Here is a 21,199-nt window from a genome sequence, read left to right as displayed (position 1 = left end):
AGATATATGAAAAATTCTAGATAAATTCTAAATTCTAAATAAAAAGAAACAGAAAATTGTGAGAAGAATATGCTCATGAATAAATGCACCAAAAAGAAAACAGCATTTTCAAATAAATAAACAATTATAAATAATAAAAAATAAAAATAAAGTTTATTTGCATGTTTTGCATGTGTGTGTGTGTGTGTGCATAAATCTTTGTCTTTTTTGTTGTGTTTAAACAGTAAAGCAAGTTATAAAATAATATATCCATCAAAGTTGCATAAAAATTAATTTATAAAAACATAACAAGTTAAAACTTTATCAAAATAGTAAAACATTTAAAATTATAACATTTAAACATTATAAAAACCTTTTGTTTTAAATGTTGGCTAAACTCCTTTTCCTTAGGAATTTTATAGTTATAAGCAATATAATTTAGAAACAAATAAAGGTGGAACTGAAGTGTTGGCTTCACTGATAAGAAATATTCCTTTAAAAAAAAGAAAAAAAGAAAAGAAACTGGAGATTTAAAAGACAGACATGCCACGATGCGTAAACGTCATCACGCAACCGGTACGGAGCAGTCGGGATTGCTTTTTTTCCACCGGACAACTGGCAGCTAACGGGCAGAAGAAGAGAGGAGTAGATACTCACGGAGACTACACAGGGCTGCTCTGTACACCCAGGGATTATTTGTACTTCTTGTGGGGGCTTTAGGCTTTACTTACAACTACACAATAATAACTCATCACGGTATTGTTTTAGATCTGGTTTTAGCTTCATGGCTTAGATGTTTTAGATGGAGTTCGCATTGAAAAGGTCGCTGAGGTGTTTTGTAGACCAGAGCTCTTTGAGCTAGTGTTAGCTAGAAGCAGCCAGCCGCGGACTGCACAGTGCGGACCACAGAGTGGAGAAAGTCGCTCTATCCACAGAGGGACGGACATCGGCATTTATCTTTAACAATGGGCCTCATACTCGCCAAACTGTGGAGCTTCTTTTGTAACCAAGGTGGGTGTCGGTTTTTACAGCTCATTTATCTCCCGCCGGCTTCTCAACCGGGGAAAAGGCGAACTGTTAGCCCGTTAGCATGAAGAGGGCAGCCGAGGTGCCACAATAACAGATGGCAGAATTGTCTCCCCACACATATATTTTATTTATTTTTATTGTTTTACTGCCATCTGAGCTGTCTTTGTTTGACTTGTAAACCAGGGTACTACTCTCCATCGGCATGACGCCACCCACCATCGTAACTGTTAATCTGTTTATCAACCGATATAATTACCTTAAGAGCCTACCGGAGTATGCTCAGAGTTGTCAATCAGCTTTGGCTCACTGTCCAGGACACGTCGCCCTTACATAACTTTTCCTTGACTTTCTGGAAAGATGTTTACTGTAAATATAATTATTCAGTTGTGGCTCCAAGTGTCCACTTAAAACAATGGAACTAGTCTAACTAGTATTTTGCTCCTGTTTATGATAGGTTACAAAGCTGGGTAACCAACATTATCATGTAATTTCGAGTTTTAAAATATGGAGGACTGAAATTGCGAGAAAATACAATTCAACCAAAAAAATTAAACAGACAAAAGGTTTACACCTTTCCCCATCACTTGCGTCTTGGAACAGTAAAGAAATATATATATGTCGAAAGAAGTACCAAAATAAGCTCTTGGGGAAATAAGAATATCTAAACAAATTTCAAATTATTGATTTTAGGTTGTTTTGGTCGTCTATAATAAAGTATTCAATGTGGGTTTGCCAAATGTCCTCCAATGCAATGTCAAGTATTCATTAACTGTACAGCTACAACTTTCTGCTTTTTCCCCTTACTGTAAGTGAGTGTTATTTTTTTTTGATAATGAGGAATGGGAAGTGAAAATCATTAATGAAGGATGTGGTTATATTTATAGATAGTTTTTATTTTCTGTTTGATTCCAGTTATCATTTGATGGGGAATTAATTGTTGTGATCTTTAGCATGTGTTATATTGCTTACTTACTGCCTGGCCCTAAGAATGGCAAATATCTACTTTCATTGTTACCTAATTCTGGATTAAACTATTCCCAGTGTCAAGTTTTACTTACTTAAGGAGATTGCTGCGTGGTCTGGGTGAAATTGTTGGGACTCAGATTAGGACTTGAATCTATGTCATCATCACCATGTAATTGTATTACTAGAGATGTGGCTGTAGACACAAGAAGTGCTTCTTCTTGGTGTATGAATCCTTTTGTTATTTTTGCCAAATTTTATAACTGTGAAAAAATGTAATTCTTTAGTGCATTCTAGGAACAAATGTTACCTTTCTCTGTACATCATAAGCATATTTTTCCCTGTGTGGTGACATCTATTTGGATTTTTGTTGATGATTATTTGATAGTTAAACTTTTTCCTGCCCCAAAATGGGCCTTTGGGACGTGGCTACGCATTGCAACATGAGTTTGTGTTAACAGATGAGTATTTTCCCGTCTTGTTTTTTGGCTATTTGATAAACACAAAATGGTCTAAGATGACGTAAATTAAAATGGTTTTAAAAAGAAAAAAGGGTGGGGGGTTTTAAAAAAAAAAAAAAAGTCACAGTTCTTGTGGAGTTTTGTTGTGGGTTGTTTTTTTTTTTTTTTTTTTTTTTTTTTTTGGTTTTTTTTTCCCTCTTTGGTTGAAGGCCAAAACCTCTTTGGTGGGTGCCAACATTTTTTTATTTTTTTTATTTTTTTATTATTTTTTTTTTTTCATATATATATATATGCAGGAAAAACCGTGTAATTGTACTGTCAGGACTGTCACCATGTTTCTTCTTGTAAAGGAAGCAATATACATGTAAAACGTTCAGAAAGCCAATGTAGTTCATCAAAACCCTCAGAGCTGCGATGCCCTTTGGCCAGACATCCTTCCTTCCTCTCAGCCGGAGGCCTCGGAAGGGCAAGAAGTTAAAACACTGGCCTGAAATATTTTAGTATCTACATGTCGCACCAATTCTGCATTTAGCCCGTCATGTTTGCCTGTCTCCCACCAGCCTCAAAACCCTCACTGCTGTTCTATGTTCTAGCTCGTTATATGAATGAGCAGAGTTTACTGTAGGTCTAGTTTGTTTGTTTATTTGGGAAAAGTAGGTCAGGAAGACATGAGGTAGGAAGTAAGTTTTTGAGTTCTTATTTAATGGTGTGATTGCTTTTTGTGAGCTGGATCCAGTTTTTGTTTCAAACTGTATACTTTCAAATTAATTTCTGAGTTTTTTCATTTTTGTTTTTCAGAGCACAAGGTGATCATTGTGGGACTAGATAATGCAGGGAAAACCACTATCCTCTACCAATTGTAAGTACTTTTTTTCCAGTTTGAACCTTCTTAGACATCCTTCCTGTATGCTTCTAAAGTTGGAAAAACACAAACCCACTTTGCATTTCTGTTTTATTCAGTCTAATGAATGAGGTGGTCCATACTTCTCCCACCATTGGAAGCAATGTGGAAGAAATAGTGGTGAAGAACACCCACTTTTTAATGTGGGACATAGGTGGGCAGGAGTCTCTCAGATCATCTTGGAACACCTACTACTCCAACACAGAGGTGAGAAACACCTTTCAGAGTCTTTCACACTCGACAGTAGCCATGTATTGTCGAGCACAGTTTTCTCCCTGAGCACAGCAGCTGGTGTTTGCTCGGAGCACAGACGGCAGCAGAGGCCGCCCAAGTCAAAGGTCACCCTATTCACAAAGGGGCCGGTCTGAGAAACAAAGGGGTCAGCTGCCACAGTAAAAAGAAAAACAGCGGAGGCAGATGTGTATGAGAACTTAAAGACCGCTCTTTACAATATTTAGTAAAGGTTTATATTCATTTTGGCTGCTTTATGATTTAAATACAGAGCTCAATTCCTCACTGTTCCCTATGATGCTTTGTCCATACTATAATTACTTGTAAATTTAAAGACTGAACAATTGTGAAAATGTTCTGGCTTTCTGTGGGAGCATTCCATTATCCTAAAATGTCTCCTCGCGTATTCACTTGGATCTCTTTCTCTCTCTCTCTCTCTCTCTCTCTCTCTCCCTCTCTCACACGTCCTCCTTGTGACGTGTTAGAGATCCAAAAAAAGACGTGTGAGCGTGGAGGAGGTAAAGCTGTCAAAGCTTCAGCTCCTCCCCTGATGGCAAACTTTGTTCTTTGTGTGGAGGTGCAGCATTGATACATCATGTCGCCTGATATAAGACATGATTATACACCTGGGTGTCCTTGCTCTAAGCTGCTCCACAAGCCAACTTTTCCCTCACTCCTCGAGGTGGATTAAGGTGATGATGATGGCTGATTGGGAGCAGATCCTAGCTTGTGGGAGAAGCAAGAGTTGGCATAATGTAAACCTTATAATTCTGGGAATTATAAGAGGCAGTATTCAGCATTTTTATCGATTGCTTTTATTCTGAATATATTGATGGTCAGTTATTGATATTTTTTAAAGCTCTGACAGCTAGTAAACTAATTGATCAGGAAGATTTAAATCGGCAGGTGTTAATGATTGGTTGTATTTGTTAGTAAACTCAGTATATTTTTATGAAAAACATTTTCAAGTCTAAGAACCTGCTTTTCACTTTCACATTAATATAAAGTGAATATTGATAGGTTTAAAAAAGCAATTGAAGTATGTGATGATATGGGATGCAAAAAGGAAAACCTATTAGATTAATTATGTGACTGATTATTATGGAAAGGTGTAACATTCAGGTGTGTTTATATCTAACAGTGGCTAAACTGATGCAGTAGACTTTACTGTAGCTCTACAGTTACTGGAGTAGCTTGTATTTATATTTTGATTGTAAAGTCAAATGGTCACGTAACAGTTTGTGCTATGAGTCACTTTCATGTTGAATAACGTGTTGGTCTGTGTCATCTTCTGGGGGTCGTTGCCTTGGTTTTGATGGTGTGTCTCACATCTCTTCCAAATTTACATGCCTTTGACCTTTTTGTCAGAGACACTATTTCTTATTCAAGAAGGGATATTTGCATAGCATTCAGCACTTCCCATTGTGAGGTTTTCAGCCTCGGAAATGCCCACCCGCTGTGTTGCATTTCGTTGCTGTGCCTTTTGAAGAGGTCACTTAGCATGGACTTTTTTCCCCCCCAGTTCATCATTCTGGTGGTGGACAGCACAGACCGAGAGAGGCTGGCTATCTCTAAAGAGGAGCTCTACAGGATGCTGGCCCATGAGGTAAACACTCAACTCTTCCTAGTATGACCATATATGACGATAACGCAGGATGACGGCCAGCCTTTTCCTACACCAGCATTGTTTAGAGTTTGTGGTTCAAAAAGTGTCAGAGACTAAGGTTGTGCTTTTATTGTTCTCTGTGCTCTCCCTCAGGACCTGCGGAAAGCAGCTGTGTTGATATTCGCCAATAAGCAGGATATGAAGGACTGTATGTCTGCAGCAGAGATCTCTAAATACCTCACCCTGAGCTCCATCAAAGACCACCCCTGGCACATACAGTCCTGCTGTGCACTTACAGGAGAGGGGTAAGAGAGATCTGCTCATTCTTCACAAGCAGGAAATACAGAGTGACAGGATGTGCAGACTTTTAATTAATGCAGGGATTAGATGATGAAATCCCACCCTCATCCAGCTGCAAACCAGATCTCAATTAATACACAGATGTTTCTAACTGATCTTATTAGTTTTTTAGAAATGAAAGCGGTAAGTAATAAAAGAAAACGGGGAATGCAGATGTTTTTTGTCTCTGTTCTATCTGTAATTGTTTTCTGAAAGACGGATGTGGCCCAAACAAGTAGAAACTGCAGATCTCCATACAAGCCTAAGATGAAGTATTTTTATCTTTGTTTTCACCGATTCATTTTAACATTCAAAGATTTGGTTGTTGACATTGACTCTCCTTTAACAGATTTAACACGGAACCTAAAAACTACTGCTCCAGTTGTTTTTGTTGTTTTAAAATTATTTTATTTATTGCTGTTTAATTTGTTCTGCTTGTGGTTTTTCTGTTTGCTTGTTTGTTTGTTTTTTGTTTATTGAAACAAACTGAAACTATATATTATGTTCAGACAACTTTTCAACAAGCTTTGGTGCTCCAGTATAGTGACACCAACACCACACACTTAAGAGGACAACATTTACCTAGTAAAATTAGTGTTAAATTGTCCTGCAGGGCTGTGAGGCTCGTGAGCCACCAGATGTCACTGCATCTGCTTACTTTAAGCCCTGATGCCTCAGGAGGCTTTGTGCAGCCATCAGTGGCAGAGTTCTGCTTTAAAAATAAATATGACCCACTGCTGTTTGTGTATAAGGGTAAAAACAGACACACATTAAGTGGCGTAAGACAATAGGGGAAGTTAGTGAGAACATAAATATCCAACACAAAAACAACACAGGGTGTTTACAGCTGTGTGAAAGTGTCTGACGTGAACTATTTTCTGCTTTGTGAAACATGTGAGGAAGGACAACTCTGCGATGCATCCAGTTTGGCTTCTCTTAAAGTTACCTGAAGTTGCCTAAAGCTGTGAAAACAGATGGGTATGTTTAACTACTTCAAATTAGGAGTGCTGTACAGGAGTACACAGTATAAAAGAGGGATGCAGCTTTGAGGTCTGAAAGTGAAACCAGTGCTGAAGAATTTTAAACCTGCACGTCACATTCACTTTCAAAAACGGTCACAACAGCTAAAACTCTCAACTCAAAGTTTCATAACAGCTGCACAAACCAGAGGGTGACATCATGGCAGCTACACCCATCTTTTATTCAGTCTGTGGCTTTGGGCCACATGGTCCATCCTGGGTTCTCATTAAACTTGAAGGCCTTGGAAAAAGTCCTGCCGATCCTCATCTTTGATTTCCTTTTTCTCAGGTTATGTCAAGGCCTTGAATGGATGACCTCCAGAGCCGGACTCAGATAGCCCCTTCCTTTGCCATTAATGGCCTGACTACCTTCAGCACCGCTGGGATGGAACAGCATTATTTTTGTTTTTTTTGTTGTTGTTTTTTTAAATTTTAAGACAAATTTGGAGAGGAGCATTGGCACGCTGTCACAATGGAGCCATTCCTTCTCCTGAACAGTGACCAGGAATAACAGAGACCAGCTTAAGGAGCAAGTATTTTGGAGTACGGCACCAGACTATCATCATTGACATAACGTACTTCTCATCATATCATGTTACATTATATCGTATCATAAACCCCACGAGGATGTCCATACATGGTGCAGCTGTCCTTTTTTTTTTTGCCGTACAAGTTCGTCTATGTTCGGACACAAAGGGATTACAAGCAGTGTTGTTAAAGGAATGGTTCCAAGTTGTTACTGTACAATAATGTTCTCATGCTCAACTTTTTTTTTTTTTTTTTTTGGTATCTGTTATGTATAATTTCAGTTTCATAAGCTACACTGTTGGTATTTCTCACACTACAACCTGATGGTGCCGTATTAAAATGTGGTAAAGTATGAAATCCTATTTTTTAACGACCTTGAGCCTGTACTTGTATATTGCTGAGCCAAATGGTGTCGACGCACTATAAATTTTCCCTTCTCTAGCCTCTGGAGAATGAACCCTGCAGCATTATTTCAGTACACAGCTCAGTTTTAATAACAGTATTTCAAACTGCAACGTTTTTTCCTAAATGATGCATTATGATCTTTGTTTAAATTTTGCTTATAGACCTGTTTTGTATTAACACACGGTCACTGATGTTGCAAACCCCGCCCCCTGCCAATAAGCTTTTTATTTTTTAACAGCCTTTCTGGCATCTCAGTCCTCTTAAATAAACCTTCAGAGGTGCCACATGTTTATAGGAAGTCATTACTCATGAACCACTTGGCTATGAGGAGTTGGGGGAGGAATAGCAGAAATTTAGTCCCAATATAATTTTGGCTGTTTAGGTAAAACTTGATCCTCCGCCTTAACCAACCTGTTCTGGGCATCTTGGAGGACCGTGCGTTTCAATCTGACAGTCTCCCTGTGATTTTGACCTTCTTTAATTCCTTGAACTTGCTAACGGATCTATGCACGTGTCACTTTTAAACCTTGTATTCCTTTTACAAGTTCTGCAAGTGGCCAAAAAAAAAAAAAAAGGTGATGGAGGTGCTTGAATCTTGACTGCAAACCATCCTGGTCTGAGAGTGCCTCTGAGATATGTTCTGGTGCAAGGTCTTTTTACACAAACAGGAAGTGGATGAAGTGTGCAGCCGCCAGACACTGCAGCACCAAGGTTTACAGCTTTTACCTTAAACGCAAAGCAAGGGAACTGATCATATACTGTGTGGTGATGTCTGTACTGTATCAGTTTTATTTCCAATAAAGGTTTGTTTTAAACTTTCAATTATTTCAGAGTCAAAATAATAACTTTCATTAGGTCTGCTTTTCAAAGACAAACACCAGTTTATTCACATCTTTAATATATTGGCTGATCAAACGAAGCACAGGGCAGTCGATAAAAGACGCACAACTCCTAAGTACTTTTCAGGAACACGAAGAGCTTCTCATCTAAAAATTTTCTGCGGCATGTTTTTTCTACTATACATTCACTTTTCAATGAAGCATTTGCACTGAGGTAATGAGCAAAGAAAAACACTGTCAACACACATTCAGGAATGAACAGGGATTAATTGGAGACAATTTAAAAAAAAAAAAAAAAATTAGACAACACAGTGAAACTATCTGATAAAAGCTGATATGTTTTCTAAGCTGCAACTCAGACGCCAGGAGTATAATTCTCCTTGGCCATGGAGATTTAAAGAACACAATTCAGTAATAAATGCAACATTTTTAGATTTCAAAAGAGTTCTCACAGTAACGTCACTGTCACACGGAAAAAGCAACAACAGATGAGGAAACAGAGCTCTCAGCTTATCAGTCAGTCAGGCAGCCTCGGCTGGATTTGTGTGTGTGTCCTCTCTTAGATGGACCCAGCTCTGTTTTTGTCCTCGTCAGTTTTCAATGATGCTGGTGTTTCTGGACTCCTCTCTGTGACATCATCTGCAAGAAGCTAAACTTGCTTTCAGTCTTTTTGAGCCACTTGTCCACAACAAGACCTCCTCTTTGTTCAGTGTCCGTGAAGTGGTCTCTTTGGAAATGTGGCAGGAGTGGAGAAGTCCATATGTGGCTGTATGGGCTCAGAGCTCAGGATCCCGGAAAACAAACAACAACAAAATACTGGAAAATGAAATGAAAGAGTTTTATGCTGACACAGGAGTATTAAACAAAAAACAAATACAAATAAAACCCTGCCACCTCACAACACAAAGTTTACCGCCGCAAGAGAAGGCAACAAACATGCATTAGTCTGAAGGTGGAAAACGGCTTTGGACGAGGCAGCAAATAGATGGCGGGGGGGGATGAGGAAAAGCCTGGACACTCTTTGGCTGAGGCGGTTACACACACAGAGCTCTGGGGCAGCTGGGAGAATAAAAGAAGAATTTAAGTGACAAATTTATTTATAGAAAAGACACGTACTGCACAGCACATATTACAGTAAAGGAAACCCGGCGTTCAATAAGCAGTCTCACCTGTCCTCAGTGAAGCCATCCATTTCCTCTTCATCGTCCAGCTCCATGTCCAGCTCATTGTCGAGGCTGCCGCGGCCATAACCGCTCAGGACGCTGCAGAAAGATTATCACGATCAGACCCCCTTGTGTCCCTATTTGTGCATTCAAGCTGGGATATTTTAACTGGAACAGGTGGGGGGATTTGACTGTTTGACTAATAATGAATTTGACTTGGTCTGGCTGTACGAGGGCTTGGCAAACCATTTTTGCATTTTACTTTTATTTCCTCTTTTCTGCTCGATTGATCGATGAGACCAAAAGTCAGATGTACTGTGACTCTACAGTTTTGTGCTGCAGAGTGGAAACAGCCATCCTGTTGCTCTGTAGATCTGATGTGTGTGTGCTCCAACCAGAACGTGAAGCAGGTGGAAACCTGGTTCATTGGTGCAACACTAAGCTCAAGAAGGCCACCTGTCGGCAGCTGCAGCACGAGACGGTGTAGCTTGAGAACGTCCAAGGAACGGAGAGGTTTGAAACTTACTAATGTCGTCATTTCATAATGGATTTGGCTGCATACACACACACACACACACACACACACACACACACAAATCTGTGGGAAACACAGATGTGCAAGTTGTTAAGAGTCTGTAGAGGTGAGCAGTAAGCTTGTAGCTGCTGACCTGACGGAGCGACATGTGAAGAATACAATCCTCTTCAGTTTCTTGTTGTAGAAGAAGTAGTTGAAGGACCAGAGACTCCCCTCTTCACCAAAAGGGTCCGAGTCCAGATCCGGGTTGTAGCTAGAAAAAGATATTCAGGCTTAAAACAGATTTATTCCACACCACATGGATCGCTCTGCAGCATTAATTGATCTCAGCACCTACCTGTAAATGTCACAGCCCTGCAGGTTGATCTCCTGGTCGATAGCGTTCCACAGCTCGGGTCCCAGAGAGTTAAACTCTTCTCCCACTGCTGAGAACAGACTGCTGTTCACTGCGTTAGCCACCTGGACAGAAAAAGAAAAGCAATCTTTGAAGCAAATTGTTTTTTCTCATTCCAGACAACAAGTTTTGCTTTGGAACGGCATCCTGACCCAGTTGAGGCTGGGCTCTCGGCTGAACTCGTGAGCTCGCGCGGCGCTGAAGTCATAGTCCGGCCTGAAGGACTCGTTGAGCGTGGTGATGAGATAGAAAAGAGTCTTCCTGCAACACTTGTCGCTCAGAGGGTTTTCTCCATCCTCGCTGCTTTTCCCCAGCCTGCACAGAAATGAACATCATGGGGTTTTTTGGGGGTTTTCTTTTTTAAACCGAAGTATTTAATTTCCTCATCTTCCAAACCTCCTGAACCTGGCCTGCAGTACTCACTGTGAAGGGCTGGTGGCACTGGTGGACTGAGGAGGGGAGAGGGCCTCCAGGACATGCGGCTCCCCCTCCTGGCAGAACTGCTTGAACATGTGTTTATCGTCTCCTGCCATCTTGCAGGAGTAGCTCTCGATCCTGCGGGGCAGACAGCGGCGAAAAACATTCAGGAGCTGTTACGAGGTAAACATGACGATGGGAGGGTGCGGCCGAATCACTGGAAACTATTTTAATATCCCAGCAGGATTAAACACATGATTGCATAACAGATGGGCCACTCCAGGACATTTTGATTAAATTCATTTTAAACCCCCCCCCCCTCTGAAATTAAATTAATGAACACAAACAAATATTGTTCCAAGAAACCTTTGATAAAGACTTTTTCTTTACATAGAGAAATTACTGGCACCCACCCAAAAAGGGTTTAACCAGAGCCAAATCAAAATCACTAGTGTAATGACAGAAAGCTTTATTGATCAGTTTCATTTATCTGTGTGTAATATGTTCTGTATCTGTTTATCAAAAAGCCAAAACAACCTGAAAACTCTGATTTCTATCAAATGTGTTCTCCATGATCACCGCCTTTAATGCCAAATACACAAACACCTTTTCTGAAATGGGAAGGACTCCATTTTTTGTTGTTGTTGTTGTTGTTTTTTCATTAAACTGCAATGTAGATACATTTGTTTTAGGATAGTTGGGAATTAATAACTATCAACACATAACTTAACTCTAGACATCTACAAGCTATTACACGTTCAACAAGACAGCCCGTTCCTTTCACCGGAGCCATATCTGCAGTACTGCCTGACAAGTCGCGGCTAACGTTTCCTGCGTGCTCTTTCATGTTTCTAGGTCACATGCTGCTGAGATATATGAGAGCAGAGCAGCAGACTGCTGTGCAGTTGTTTATTTTGCACCCTCTCACCAAGAGGTTATACAAGACCAAAGGTTGTGCAACTTGGAGGATACACTTGAGTGCTAAGACCCTCGCCAAGGCTGACAAGCTAATTATAGGGACATCAGAGGACATCATGGTGAAAATAACTGCCCTGGTGTTCCACACACACCAACCACAGCTGAGCTGCCAACATAACAAATAACTTAACAACTAAACTTAAAACTAGGCATAAAGAAACATTTCAGTTCACTGAAATAAAAACCAACCCAAAGCAAATAAGCACACTTTGAAAACTTAGCTGAATCTCACCTGAATTCAAGTAAAAACTCATGAAAAACACAAACCCATTATTACTCCGGTAGAGACCAGAGGTATAACAGTTATAGAGATCATCCCAATGCGTTGATCTTTGTGCGAATGTTATCTAACCTCAGATAGAAAGCGCTTGAAGTTAGCGTTTTCTATTAATGTGCGTGTAAATAGGTGAATTACACATCTTGTATAGAGCACTTTGAGTGCTCAGAGTAGAAAAGAGTAAAGACATTTGTATTTTCATTATTACTGTATTACCAATTCAGGCGTCCTTATTTACTGCCTTACTTTCCTGTTTTCAGTAGTAAACACACAACCTTCCCACAGAACACCAGCTGCCTTCTTTCAGGTAATTTATGCACCCTCGGAATAAATGACTACGGTTTTATTTTATTTTTCTTGCCTGCATGAAAATACCATAATCCCCGCTGTTCAGTTAATTCTCAGCTAAAGTCTGCTATGATGAGCTGTCTCCAAATCCACTAAGCAGCCTTTGCAGCTGCTTCACCAGCACTGTCCCCATACTATGTAGTGTATGTTTGCATGTATACATTGCTAAAAAACACTTCACAACAGTCTCAGAAATAACCACAGCGCGCTGTGAGAGGACACCGTGATCTGCGTCACTCGAGGTCACAACCACCGCCCACACACCCCAGAAAGACAGAACAGCAGACCGAGCTGCATAACTCCACACACAGCCCACTGCTCTTTATGTAACCACGCTGTCACCGTATCCTCAGGCCCCGCTGGAGGCTTTGCATAATTGACAACACGCCGATATATCTTACAGTTTCCCAAGCTGACAGCAAGAGCTGTCAGTTATAAATTAACCTTCACTGCAGGCTCTGAGTTTAGGCCGTCAGAGGTAAAGCGTTATCGTGATGTTGCATAACACGCAGGTGGCTGCTTGCTCTACTACCCCGCTTATGAGGAGTGTACATGAACTGTGAGCCAGCCGCACCTCTGGCACCATCTACCACTCCTTTTCATGACATCAGTGGTAGATCTTTCCTGTATGAGGAAAACTTTTGCTTACACTTGCAAACCTTCAAAGTTTAGTGGTTACACTTTAGACGTGCAAGCTCGTAAAACCTGCACTTCTGGAACAGAAGAATTTGTTACTCATCTTGTGAAATAAACTCTGCATGCATCACAATCAGGTGGGCTAATGTACCACGTCTTAAATATGCAAAAACTGCAAGCACTGCAGCTGAAGTTTGTGTGGCATTCAAGTGCAGCAGAAAGACCTAAAAAAAAAATAAATTCAGTTAATACCCAAAACGTTCTCAGGGGACCAGTCACCTGTCTGAAATGTTGCCTACATGTCCACAAACAAACAGACCCTGTGCCATTTTTTTTTTTTTTTTAACCCGTGAGTCACCAGCACACCTAACCCAAATCATGTGAAACGCACTTACACCTCCTGGTGCATTTTTAATACTGAGGACTTTATAAATAGTTTATGCATTCTTCATACCGTCTAAATTCCTCCATTCTTTGGCCGCATCTACTCACTTCACTGATCATTCAAAATGGAAAAAAAAGTAGAAATGGAAGTCTTACCTGCCAAGGATGCGGGACTCCCCTGTTTCAACACACAGCCGGGAGCTGAGAGCTTCAAAGCTGGAGTTTTCCAACAGCTTCATTGTAGTCTGCAAGAACCATAAAGATAAACATACACATGCTGTTTAGCTTGCATTCACAACAGGTTTCCACTGCAGGTCTCTTCAGGAAGCAATAACTTGGAGTTTTAACATGCCTGCGCAGTGCCAGCCTTATAAAGTCATTACACAGCAAGTTAAAAATCAGCGACGAGCAGATAAACAATGGTGTTATTTAGCGGAGAGGGGGCTGCAGCGCCCCTCGAGGACAACTTGCAGATCAAAACAGAAGCCGCTGCCCCTCCCCCACTCTGCTCTACATTTAGTTGACAAGCTGTCTTCCTGGTTCCCATATAAATCACTTACCAGGCAGTATTTTCGACACTGGCCGAAAACAGACGGTCCAAAACTCGAGCAGTGGGCTGTCTCGGTAGATACTCGCCCCTCTGTGACCAGCAGGGTGCTGAAGATAACCGAACCAGGCTCTGTGGGGCGACCAGCTAACGGTAGCTAAATTAGCTTACTGACAATTGCGCTCCTGTCTTCACTTCACAGAACAGCCTTTAGTTCGCACTCGAGCTTAAGCATCTTACACAAACACTCGGTCGAGAATGAGTTATTCTGAGGCTTTTTAAGTTTATAGAAAAGCTGCTCTTGCCGATTAAGTGCGATGAGATTACATCCAAAGACTCTTGGCGTCCGTCGGAGTCTGTCTGCAGCGGCATCCCTTCCGACCTAATTTACAAAGCGACCTTTATTAGCGAGATCAAGCCGCCTTTTTCAGAGCGACTCGATCAGAAAAGCAGCAACGAGCTACCTAACGTCGTAAAAAATATATATATTCTGGTTACGGTTGCTACAAATCGTCGACTATCGCAAAGACATCTATTCTCATCAAAACAGCGGAATCTACTGTACTGGTAAAACCCAGCCCCTTTTCTTTTATACGCCTTGCTAAAAGAGCCCGCCCACGCTTGTTTGTGGTCCCTTGTCATTGGCTGAAATAATCCATCAATATAAATATGACTAATATGATTGGTCAGTGCTATAACGGCGGGTGGGGTCCCCAGGCTAGAACTGTGTATTAAGAAACTAAGCGTGTTTTGTTTGTGTTGTTTTGTTTTATAGGCCTTTCTTCTCTTCCGTTAATCGAAGCAGTCAGTTAACACATTAAAATACTCAAGTATTATACATATATCAAATATAAATAATTATTCATCCATATGTTACTCTAAACATCGCACAGAAAAAGTAACTTTTAATTTGTACTACTTTCATTCTGCATACTCCAGAGTTTCTATAGTGTATTTATGGTTTCATCAACTGTTAAAAAAGGATGAGTACTTTCGTTTAGCACTAAGCAGTGAACATCATCTCAGTCCTGCTATCTCGCGTACTCAGGCTACCTGTTTATAATTACATTTAGGATTTTAAAGCACACCTGAGTCTACCCACCCCCAACCCCCGTGCTACCAAGCAAAAAAAAGCTGATTATATATGTGCCAGTCAAATAAGACATTTGAGGCCCCTTAGCTCTGGAAAAACCTGGCTTTGGTGATAAGGTAGTAACCACCTCTTTTAAAGCCTTTTAGACTTGGTTTTATGTATTTTATGCTGTCTATTACGTGTGTTGTTTAATTTGCTGTATCTATATTTAATGGGATTTTAAAACAAAATATATATCATAGATTTCATAGTACTGTTTTAAAAGTGATGAGTGGTGATGAATGTTTAGCAAACTGGCCCAGTGGCCTAATGGACAAGGCATCAGCCTCCGGAGCTGGGGATTGTGGGTTCAAGTCCCACCTGGGTCGCTTGTAAGGTGGCTGCAGTTAAAGTGTGAAAACTGTGCTTGTGTTGTCTACAAAAGTTCTGGATCAGTTTAAGTTAATCACCAGCTAAATCTATGGCGCTGCTACTTCTTACATCATTTAAAGCATTTCCATTCCCACAAAAACAGTTGAAGTTGTATACTGTGACAAAGGCTCATTTACATGAATGGATTAAACTTGTAAGATAAGATAAGATAAGCTTTATTAGTCCCACACGTGGGAAATTTGTTTTGTTACAGCAGAAAGTGGACAGTGCAAAGTTACATAGAAAAATTAGGGAAAAAAAACACTGGAATAAGATACTGTCTCCCAGTTCTTAATAATTCAAATAAATAATGAAGGCAATCATCACAAGCCTAAATTTCACTGAAGATAAAACCACTGTGAGACTTTGGGAACTGGGAAAACAAGTTCTGTTTCTGTTTGATAGTTCTTACATACAACTTCAGGGGCTCATAGCCTGCTAGAGTCCCACAAACTGAATGCTGAGCAAAGAGAACGTCTAGGTGGAAAACCCTACTAACGAAGAGTGAGAGTCTGGATTTTTGACTTAAAAAATAAAGACACAAGAAAATTGAGACCTGTGTTTTCCAGTGATTGTGTGAAGGACACTTTTCCATCTTTCTCTTTAGTCTCTAAAATATTTGAGATGTGGACAGGAGGGTTAAAAGCCGTACGATCTTGCATATGTAACGCACACTCAGGAAACTTAGCTGCTTGTTCTTGTTTTGACTTGAGCTTCTTAGAACACAGTGCTGAATTTGTGTGCCTTAAAAATACAGCATTGTTTTAAAAGTGATGAATCTAGTTGACAAAAGGGCCCAGTGGCCTAATGGATAAGGCATCAGCCTCCGGAGCTGGGGATTGTGGGTTCAAGTCCCACCTGGGTCATGTTTACTTCCATTTACCACAACATCATTAGAGAGCTGGTGTACTTGATTAACTGCACAGCTCCATAATGTTCTTGGGGAGCTTTGCTCTCTTTTCAGCTTGAAAGTGAAACCCAAAGCAACATTTATAAAATGGCAATTTATTTGCATAAATACAAACTTCACACAGTGTCTGGATTTGATCTGACTGGTCAGTTCTGTGTGATATAGTCAGAAATATCATTCAGGACTGTGCACTCATTGTCCAGATACTCCAGAATCACATTTCCCCCATTATACAGAGGAGTTTCTGGGTGAGCCAACAGAGAGAGCAGGGTGTCATCCATCTGAAAAGCCTCGCCTGTCTGAGGATGACATAACCGCAGCTTCTGCAATTAAAGAGAAGAGGATACTGTTAAGAGATGTGCACGATGCTACACAGTTTTGTCTAGATATAAAACTGTAACTGTGGTGGGTACAATGTGCAACAACTCAATGCATTTAGATACGCAGACCTGTTGAATCTATAACATGAAGAATTAAAGCAGTTCTGAAAGCAAAAACGGGTGAGTGTGTAAGAGAAAAAACAAACAGGGATAGGTTTAGCAAATAAGGCAAGACGGGAATGCTGCAGAAAATCGTTAATCAGAATTAGGCAGTATATTTATTTTCCCCACTCAGCGTGCTCTCATGTTGCTGTCTATTCCTAACAGTCTAATGAAGGGGACTGTGAAATCAATTTATCAAAGTGACATTAATTTCAGTGATTTAATATTTTGAGTAATAAACGACTTACAAACAGATCAATCAATTTTCTAATGTGGCTTCTATTACACACAATTCCAGGACAAACATTTATTTGCTCTGAATTCCTGTGATGGTATGAAAAATAGATTGCCTGTCACCACGCAGCACATTTTGAGCTACTGTAGCTTTACTGCAGGGCTTACTGAAGTAGTGTTACTAAGGTATAGTCGAATGGGTTTCATAATATATTCATTCAGCAGACATTTTATACCTCACTTAGAGAATAGTAAAAAAGTTATGCTCTAATGTGTGTATACACAAACAGCACTTGCCTATACACACCTTACAGTATTAATGCAACTAATACCAAAGCATTCGTTGCTACAGTAAAGACAGCCACCATTGTTCACTGAGTGGTGCTAGTTTCAGTCATTGTGCAAAGGTACTGTTTATAAGTTTGGGGAAGTCTGCAGTCAGCTGAGACTGAATGAGTCACTTGGATGAGTGTCGAAATGTTTCTCCCACTGAAACGCTACGTCCAGAACCAACCTTTTGGGATGTTGTGGCACAGACAACGCCGACTTTAAGCTCAGCACACCTCACTAGCCCATCGATATTGCTATTTGTAGTACACTCCTCTATTCTCTTACCTTAGCCGTCAGCACGTTATTGTTGTTCTTGAGGCCAGCCAAAGAGGCTGCATAATCCACCACTTTCCCCACGCTCCATTTGGAACAGAAGAACATGGGCTTGCTGGAGTCTTTAAATTCTTTAGGAAGATAGACCTGAAAGTAGGTTCTCTCTGTCTAGAAAGTAAAAATAAAAGAAATTGAATAATGGCAGGTGGATGACAAGTGATGTTTAACATGCAGTAATGTATACACAAGAAACTGAGCAGACAGTAAAGTGTAAAGTAAAGTATCAACAGCTGGGATTTTACCTGCGGCAGCCCCTTGTCTCCTGCAGCATGCAACTTCAGCTTCATCAGTGCCACCTTTGCTGCGGTTGCACTGTTCTTTGCTCCTCTGCGCCCTTTACTTTTGGATCCATCTTTTGACTCTGAGTGGCCGCCAGACACAAAGGAAAACAAAATGCAGGTTAGCAGGTCAAAGGGAACAGGCACACAAGAGTGAAGGCAGTTGTTTAATACTGATCCCATGTGGACGAAAGGGGAATGACAGAAGAAACTCCGAACTACATTAACTAACCTACAATCTTCTGCACCAGCTCTTTGGTGGCTTGCATTCGAGGCTTTTGGACTTCCAGCTTCTCACACTTGTGATCATCTTGATGACGGTGGCTATGAAGACAAAACAGTCAGTTCATTAGTTCTAGTTAGTTCTGAATTAATAAAAATTATGCAATCAGAGGTTTAAACTTTTTCTGCCATGAACAGGATCAGAAAACGGTAGAGAGCCACCGCCTTATTAAAAAGTTCATTAAAGTTGGTAACCTACGCCAAACAGAAATGCTTTTCACACTGCGGACATATAACTGGTAACAATTCTTTTCCCTTGCAGTCTTCAAATGAGCACGGATAACTTGTAGTTCCACCCGCTGTCCCGGATTCCCTTTTTACTGACTCCTAAAAAGAAAAGAAAGATAGTTACAGTGAAGAAAGGCTTCAGTCATAAAGAGAAATGTATTTGTTGTCCTGATAATATTAGAGAAAGACATTAAGCTAATTTATTTAACAGCTCAGGATACCTTTGAACATGAGTGTCCATCTCTGCTTCTGTGCTCGAGACTGAAAGGAACAAAAATGTGTTTATCTGAGGTTAAAATGAACAATTCACAGCTGAATTATCTTAACCAGATAACTTCAGATATAAGCCTGAGTTTCCCGTACTACGAAGCTGGTTATGTTTTTACCAGAGTTACTGTCATGGTAACCTATGTTAAGAACCTAATGTGCTCTGTAGCAGGTTATATTCCTGATAAGAGAACAACAGGTATGACCTTTCCCTGAAAAACAGCGTCACCAATCTTGGAAAATCCCTCTGACATCAGTGCGCAGACAGTAGGAGGGTCTAAAGTTTTTCAATAGCGTCTAATATCTTTTTGTTTCTTTGTAATAGTAATAGATTCTTAGTGCCAACTTTATTCCTTGTTTTTTTTTCTCCTTTTGGCTGCAAACAATTTTACAACAGTTTTATTGGTCTATAAAAATTAATATATGATCTTAAAACAGGACACCTTTTTGTACTCCTGGACCTTTTATTGAGTTTGTAACTAGACTAAGCTGACCTTTGAATTCTAATTTTATATTTAATCTTTACTCTCAGCCCATCAAACACTACCAAGGCTGCAACTAAGAGAATAAAAACTAAAATTGTCCTTTAAGCATTAACTTAATGAAATAGCCTATTATAATCCACCTGATTCTCCCGTGTCTTAATGGAAGAGTTGTTATATTGAGTCTGGTCACACAGCACTTTAACCAAGTTTACTTTCCAGGATTTAAATACGCAAAACTGTATTAAAATGGTATCTCTTCTCCAGTCTTACTGACCAAACTGCACATTTTAAATACTGTACTCAACAGTGATTTTCCTCTCACATGGACTGTAGGTGTTTTCATATTTTCCCATGTATATAGAGTCAACTTCCTTTATAAAATCAGGTGTTCTACTGAGCATATTTGCAATTGTAAAGATCATCTGACCAGTCACATTTCAGGGGAAACCCTGGGTTACCAGAGCAAATGATAACCAGCTTTGTGTGACCTCTTAACCTGACTATCAATGTTAAGGTGAGTGAATCCAGATATTGCTAAGATACCCTGGGTATTTCGACCTCACTCAGAGGCCCCTGAGGTGCTTTTATAAGTATTTCTTATTTATGTAACTTTATAGACAGAAGGCTATTTCAGTTTGGTCCACTTCAATACAAAAGAAACAGTGACCAGAACACAAAAAGGGATTTAACACTTAGTGTGGGGTCAGTTAACGACATTAAAACGACAATATATACACATATATATATATATATGTATTACAGTATTCGTAACAACACGCTAACAGATGCACATAAGAAAAAAGACAAAAAACCTGACTTGAAGTCTTACCAGAAAACACCACCGCAGGAATCACAAACAAATGGCAGAAAGTCTGTCAGAAGAACACGGAGAACGTATTAAATATGTTGTGAACAAGGACCACAAGTACACTTGTCCAGTTCAAATGCTTTAACAAGATCTGAGATCTAACAATTTACACCAAAGTAGCTCATTACACTAGTCTGCCACTTTCAATCAGCTTCATTCATGTTACTTATATTTACATAACATTAAGAGTACAACTGTCGCAACTCATTTAAAGACCGAGCTGAATTTCCTTGTGGGAGTTTGTGGTTTTAGAGAAGAAAGCTTGATAATAAATGGAGTTTTATCCGAGGGAACCAACGCTAACAAGCGTTAGCGCACAGGCTAAGCATGCTAAAAAAAGACGACTGGCGTCTTCATAATAATTAAAACAACAGAATAAAGTCGCACCCCAACATCTTTATTTACTGTGCTTCACACAAAAATACAACGGACCTTTCAGATTGCAGGAATCAACCTGGCAATGCTTCCCGATGTCTAATTCAGCCATTAGCTAACCGAGAGTAAAGCGTCTGCTGAGATCACCGACACGAACTTTGACCCCAAATGTGTCGTCACGTGAGTGAGACGGTTTTTTTTTTTAAATATAAAACTTTTTAAATGTTTATATTTTTTATTATATGTTTGTAACAGGGTTCACTTGACTCTGTAAAGTAAAGTAAAATAACAATTTCATTTATCCACAATATTTTTTTTTCACAGTAAATTTTGTTTTTTTTGTGATTTTATCAGCTTCATCAACACATCTGTTTGTACAACTAAATTAAAACGTTAAAACGAGATTAAGGAGCTTGGAAAGAAAAGCGTCTGGACTTCTTGAGTTGCTTCAAGACGTTTCACCTCTCATCCGAGAAGCTTCTTCAGTTCTAAGGATCAGTGGTGGAGAGTCCCAGATTTAACCTAGTGGGAGTTTCCCCCCCAAAGGGGGACAAAGGACCCCCTGGTGATCCTCTAATCACATGAGCCAAGGTGTGAAAGCGGGTGTGGGTCCTAATCAGCCAGAATTTCGGGTGAGCTCACTG

The 21,199-nt window shown here is 40.0% G+C and overlaps 3 protein-coding genes and 2 non-coding genes across 5 annotated transcripts; 3 read left to right on the top strand and 2 right to left on the bottom strand.

Annotated features, from left to right (window-relative positions):
* Positions 1–559: 559 nt before the first annotated feature.
* Positions 560–8,581, top strand: arl8 (ADP-ribosylation factor-like 8). The gene is made up of 6 exons (XM_031732550.2): positions 560–990; positions 3,231–3,291; positions 3,393–3,540; positions 5,087–5,170; positions 5,324–5,475; positions 6,818–8,581. Exons 1-6 carry the CDS (start codon positions 945–947, stop codon positions 6,864–6,866), a joined length of 540 nt encoding a protein of 179 aa, XP_031588410.1. The 5' UTR covers positions 560–944; the 3' UTR covers positions 6,867–8,581.
* maf1b (MAF1 homolog, negative regulator of RNA polymerase III b) lies at positions 8,323–14,550 on the bottom strand. The gene is made up of 8 exons (XM_031732549.2): positions 13,993–14,550; positions 13,589–13,677; positions 10,816–10,947; positions 10,545–10,707; positions 10,336–10,457; positions 10,132–10,251; positions 9,470–9,562; positions 8,323–9,359 (listed from the first exon to the last, which is right to left on the bottom strand). The coding sequence occupies exons 2-8, from the start codon at positions 13,669–13,671 to the stop codon at positions 9,335–9,337; spliced, it is 738 nt and encodes a 245-aa protein (XP_031588409.1). The 5' UTR covers positions 13,672–13,677; positions 13,993–14,550; the 3' UTR covers positions 8,323–9,334.
* Positions 14,551–15,367: 817 nt separating this feature from the next.
* trnar-ccg lies at positions 15,368–15,440 on the top strand. The gene has a single exon. It is a non-coding gene; the product is annotated as a tRNA-Arg (tRNA).
* Positions 15,441–16,276: 836 nt separating this feature from the next.
* On the top strand, positions 16,277–16,349 carry trnar-ccg. Its single transcript has one exon. It is a non-coding gene; the product is annotated as a tRNA-Arg (tRNA).
* Positions 16,350–16,472: 123 nt separating this feature from the next.
* On the bottom strand, positions 16,473–20,725 carry zfand1 (zinc finger, AN1-type domain 1). Its single transcript, XM_031732566.2, has 8 exons — positions 20,613–20,725; positions 20,142–20,184; positions 18,782–18,821; positions 18,532–18,659; positions 18,283–18,374; positions 18,015–18,133; positions 17,725–17,880; positions 16,473–16,716 (listed from the first exon to the last, which is right to left on the bottom strand). The coding sequence occupies exons 1-8, from the start codon at positions 20,665–20,667 to the stop codon at positions 16,540–16,542; spliced, it is 810 nt and encodes a 269-aa protein (XP_031588426.2). The 5' UTR covers positions 20,668–20,725; the 3' UTR covers positions 16,473–16,539.
* Between the last annotated feature and the right edge of the window lie 474 nt (positions 20,726–21,199).

Source organism: Oreochromis aureus, linkage group 9 (genome assembly GCF_013358895.1).
Source record: "Oreochromis aureus strain Israel breed Guangdong linkage group 9, ZZ_aureus, whole genome shotgun sequence".
Lineage (NCBI taxonomy): Eukaryota > Metazoa > Chordata > Actinopteri > Cichliformes > Cichlidae > Oreochromis > Oreochromis aureus.
The sequence above is the reverse complement of the archived record's forward strand: the minus strand, read 5'-3'. Positions and strand labels throughout refer to the sequence as shown.

Coding starts and splice junctions, on each gene's coding strand:
- arl8 (XM_031732550.2), top strand. CDS start 945: ATGGGCCTCATACTCGCCAAACTGTGGAGCTTCTTTTGTAACCAAG. Junction 3,292..3,392: donor ACCACTATCCTCTACCAATT/GTAAGTACTTTT, acceptor TGTTTTATTCAG/TCTAATGAATGAGGTGGTCC. Junction 5,476..6,817: donor TGTGCACTTACAGGAGAGGG/GTAAGAGAGATC, acceptor CCTTTTTCTCAG/GTTATGTCAAGGCCTTGAAT.
- maf1b (XM_031732549.2), bottom strand. CDS start 13,671: ATGAAGCTGTTGGAAAACTCCAGCTTTGAAGCTCTCAGCTCCCGGCTG. Junction 10,458..10,544: donor GAGAGCCCAGCCTCAACTGG/GTCAGGATGCCG, acceptor TTTTCTGTCCAG/GTGGCTAACGCAGTGAACAG. Junction 10,252..10,335: donor CAGGGCTGTGACATTTACAG/GTAGGTGCTGAG, acceptor ATCTTTTTCTAG/CTACAACCCGGATCTGGACT.
- zfand1 (XM_031732566.2), bottom strand. CDS start 20,667: ATGGCTGAATTAGACATCGGGAAGCATTGCCAGGTTGATTCCTGCAAT. Junction 20,185..20,612: donor TGATTCCTGCAATCTGAAAG/GTCCGTTGTATT, acceptor TTCTTCTGACAG/ACTTTCTGCCATTTGTTTGT. Junction 16,717..17,724: donor ATAACGTGCTGACGGCTAAG/GTAAGAGAATAG, acceptor CTTTAATTGCAG/AAGCTGCGGTTATGTCATCC.